General features: G+C 34.2%; 1 protein-coding gene across 2 annotated transcripts; it reads left to right on the forward strand.

The window, feature by feature from the left end:
• The first annotated feature begins 1,732 nt into the window (after positions 1–1,732).
• On the forward strand, positions 1,733–4,126 carry LOC140059814 (uncharacterized). Of its 2 annotated transcripts, none has more exons than XM_072105747.1 (4): positions 1,733–1,879; positions 2,573–2,851; positions 3,041–3,219; positions 3,603–4,126. In XM_072105747.1, exons 1-4 carry the CDS (start codon positions 1,848–1,850, stop codon positions 3,824–3,826), a joined length of 714 nt encoding a protein of 237 aa, XP_071961848.1. In that variant the 5' UTR covers positions 1,733–1,847; the 3' UTR covers positions 3,827–4,126. The 2 variants fall into 2 exon arrangements, with proteins under 2 accessions (XP_071961848.1, XP_071961847.1); XM_072105746.1 differs by having other exon boundaries at positions 1,739–1,879; positions 2,570–2,851.
• The last annotated feature ends 421 nt before the right edge of the window (positions 4,127–4,547 follow it).

A 4,547-nucleotide genomic window follows, 5' to 3' on the forward strand; every position in this document is an offset into this window, starting at 1 on the left:
TACAACAAGGTTCTCCGTTGTCGTCTTTACTCTTTAATATTTACATTAATGATTTGAGTGGTATACTTAATCAGGTAAACGATTTCATTCAAATTGGAGATTGTCATATGAATCATCTTCTTTATGCAGATGACTTAGTGCTTGTTAGTGATACGGTGAAAGGTCTCCAAAAATTAATAAATAAACTTGAACTTTATTGTGATACTTGGAAACTTACTGTAAACACTACAAAATCCAAAATTATGGTTTTTAAAAATGGCCGCAATTTAAGGAACATTGAAAAATGGAAGTATAAAAATATTCAATTAAAAATTGTTAATTCGTATAATTATCTTGGTGTTATTTTTAGTTCAAATGGTGCATGGAACAACTCAATGCAACATAATCAACAAAAAGCAAATCAAAGTTTATTCTGCTTAAAATCATTCATTTATCGTAACTTATCTTTTCTTCCAATTAATACATGGAACCATATCTTTGATGTGAAAATACTTCCTATTTTAACGTATGGAAGCGAAATCTGGGGAATGTCAGATAGCACAAACATTATAGAAAAAACACATACTAAATTTTGTAGATATTTATTGCAAGTTGGAAAAAATGCACCAAATGCCGCGGTTACTTCTGAGTTAGGTAGATTACCACTTTCTGTGGATTGTTTAGTTACAGTTATAAGATTTTGGTTACACATTATTACTTTAGATCATGACAGATTCATTTTTAAGTGTTATGAGTTTCAACTTAGAAAAGTTAACCGTAATGAGAATTGTTGGGCACAACAGGTTAAACACTTACTCTTTTCTACTGGTTTTGGTTATATATGGTTACAACAATATGTTAATAGTAAAGGTTTATTTTTGAGAGAATTTAAGTTGCGCTTATGTGATATTGAAAAACAAAAATGCATTCAAAAATTTAGTTTACATAATAAGTTAAGGCTCTTTTCTCTTTATAAAAAAGAAATATGTTTAAGTTATCACTTGACCAACATCATTAATTTTAAACAAAGAAGATTATTAACTAAGTTACGTTTAGGGATATTAGAGCTAGAAATTGAAAAGGGCAGATGGGAGGGTGTAGAAAGATATAAGAGAACGTGTAAATTATGTAAAAAGAACATTGTTGAGGATGAATATCATTTTATTTTGCAATGCACATTTTACAATGATTTAAGAAAAAGTTTTATTCCAAGATTTATTCGTGTTTTTCCTTCTATTAATAAGCTTTGTTTATTACTTTCCAACACAAATTTTACTTATAATTTAGGAAAATACGTCTACTTTGCTTTTGAAAGAAGAAACCATTATCTTAAGTTATAGTTTTTTTTTTTTTTATTTGTTTGTATTAGGGCCAAAGGCCAATATACTTTGAACCAATAAATTCCCTGAAAAGGGAAAGAAGAAGAACTCGTTTAAATTTAATTTAAAAAAACACATTTTATCGTAATTGTCTAATTGAATTTGTTTTAGATAATTGTTTTAAATTTAAAAGTATATAGTAGATTCGTATTAGTTAAGTATAGTTTTATATATTTTGTCATTTTTAAGAGGGCCCCTGGATATCAGATGACGGAAGGAAGGATTACCCTCTATAAATAAAGTTGAAATAAAATAAAATAAATAAATAAATAGAAATCGTAGCTCCGTCAACAAATTTACCAAATACTTGATGTACGCATGCGTTCGGTAATCGAACGCGCAAACGGTTAACGCGCGCTGAAAATTATATTAACGTTTTGACAAATTGAGTGTATGGCGTGCTTCTGACGACGACCGTACGAATTTACTTTCCGAAAATTGTTTAAAATTGTAAAACAACCGTAAAACAACGCATTTACAGAGATTGAGATGGAGACGTCTAGCATCCATACTTTATTAACGTACGGTAAAGTTTGATAAAATGTTTCAATAAAATAATATAGGCTAATAAGAATCACTTGATGGACATGACATGAGTTTAGAGTATAATATAACGGAGAGAGGCAGCACGGTCTGTCTGTGTGAAGAAGACCGATCTGCCGATCCGTCGTGGTCGTCTCCCGGGTTGTTGTGTTGTTGCTTCTCCGGCTGTGCGCGCGGCGAATGGTACGTGGTGCGTACACGTAGCCTACGTGTGTTCCACACTGAAATACCGGTATCCCACATTCAATTGTCCAAAACTAGGCAACTTCTATCTCTCCATACAATATCATTTTAACAGCATTACTTTCTTTCTCCTCCCCATCCATCCTGAATAATTTTCACTCGCGGGTTTGAATGATTATACGTAGCCTAGTGTTGCTTCTAAACCTATCCAATTAATAATAAAAATCTACCAACTAGAATTTATAAGCCTAGGCTATCCTATACTGTTTACTGTATAAATATTATATAATTAAATCCTACTTCTTCATAATGTATAATGCTTCATTCAGCGTTTTAGTTTAAAGTAGCTTATTTTCGTCTTCATGATGACGGACTTTAAGCAGATATTAAAATGTTTGCCATGAGCAATCATTGCTTCTGATACCAACGTCTTGTTGTAATTGTATACTTTATAAGCACAGTTATACCAATCCATCGTATTTCAGTAGGCCTAGTTGTGAGGATACGACAGCCAACACCAGCTACAAAATAATAGGCCTAACTGCAGATGAGCCAATAACACCTCCCAAGAGGAAATCCCGTCGATTTGATCCGGGTTTGGACATTGCTCTGCTTCAACTGGTTTTCGATAATTGGCCCATTATAAATGTCAAAATATGGGAAGCGATTGCAATGAAGCTTGGACCTGTTACCCCTCGTGGATGCAAAGACAGATTTCGCAAACTCCTGGCTGCGTTCAAAGCCAATGACATTGGGTCATTAAGAGGGTACGTATAGAAAATTACTTTTTGTTCACACGTACCGTACCAACATGATCATGATCAGGAAATAGTAAAATTGTACTCTTCCCTGATCATGACCAACATCATTCACCATGCTATTCTATTATCACCGCAACAACCAATTCTCACTCTCTAAATTCTCCAAAATTATATTACCGTATATCACATATTTAGTGCAGGGACTATCGAAGAGTATAAAGAAAGAGAAAGGCTATTAGTAGAGGTTGGAAGACTTGAGATTGACCAGGCAAGGGAAGGATTTGTATTGCCTGACAAAGTTGCGCCTAGACCTAATGTTAAAGAGAAGTCAGTAATAAAAGAACCTCAAAAAGACTCGAATTCAGACAAGCAAGGTAAGAATAATGTCATGGTTAATCGATCGGGGGGGGGGGGCATCCATATTTAAGCTTGGTTCCTACTAGAACGCAATTAAGGACGTAAACCGCAACGCAAGAGAATTGACAAATTAAAAGCGATTGCTTATTCGAACTGTTGCTTTGGTCAACTCGCTTGCGTTGCGGCTTACGTACTTACGTTGCATCCTAGTGGAACGAGCTTAAATAGGGGCCTTGTGCGAAAGGAACAAGTGCACCAACAAACCCTAATTCAGGCTGCGTTGTGGAGTCCCAAAGGAGTCTCCTTATACAGGTTGAGTTTCAACAATGTCTTACGATATCATCACGTACGATTCGTTATATTTTATATACCGGTACACCATTACATTTTATTTTATTAGATGACAACACTGAACAGTGTGTACTTACTACAGCAGCAGAGAAAAGAAATCGTGTTCTTGTTGAGTATGTGGAATACTTAAAGATAAAGGCTGAGAGAGAATTTGCACTCAATATAGAAAAAACGGCCATTGAAAGAGAAAGATTCGAACTTGAAAGAAAAGAGAGAGAGGCGATGATCGCACATGATGCTAATATAATGAAACTCTTACTTCAAACGTTGTAACCATGAGGTCATGATGATGATGTTAGAATGTTAAACCTACTAGGTGGAAGTAGCATAGGCCTATATTACAATACTATATGTTACTTAGTTGAGTTTTTTGGAAATGCTATTGCTTTCCACACTACGCTGAGACACAACGCAAAGAAGCGCGCGTAAGCGTAACGCAAGCTGACCAATGACAAGCGAGAGTTAGAATAATCCATCACTTGTTATTGGTCACATTAAGTCCTTGCGATGCGCCTTCGCCATAGTGAGAACTAGTTTGTCGACGTTAACATGCTTTTGTATTTTATTTTCAATGTTACTTTTACTTACTACAGTAATCAATAAAGTCTCTCTCTCGGTTGTTAAGTGAATTTATTTACTTTCACGGTAGTGCAGTCAAACTGAAACTAAACAGAAATGTATGTCTTCAGATGTATTAAATATATAAACCTATGGAACTAAATCATTGAACCAGACACGCAATAAAATAATGAACCCTAAAGATTTGTCCCACAAAAACATAAAAATGAAGATTAATCAGGCATTTTGCAGTTTTAATAAAGTTATTCACTTCAGTAGGAAAAAACGAACAAAAGTAATAAACGGTTCAATTCAACTAGTTTTTACTTTGATATAGTTTTTTCAGGAAAGTAGAAAGTGTTTTTTTTCGATCCACTGAATTTTTGGTCAAAGCATGGAGATACCTCCATGGTCAAAGTAAATAAATATTATGTGA

The sequence above is a fragment of the Antedon mediterranea genome, chromosome 10, assembly GCF_964355755.1.
Source record: "Antedon mediterranea chromosome 10, ecAntMedi1.1, whole genome shotgun sequence".
NCBI lineage: Eukaryota > Metazoa > Echinodermata > Crinoidea > Comatulida > Antedonidae > Antedon > Antedon mediterranea.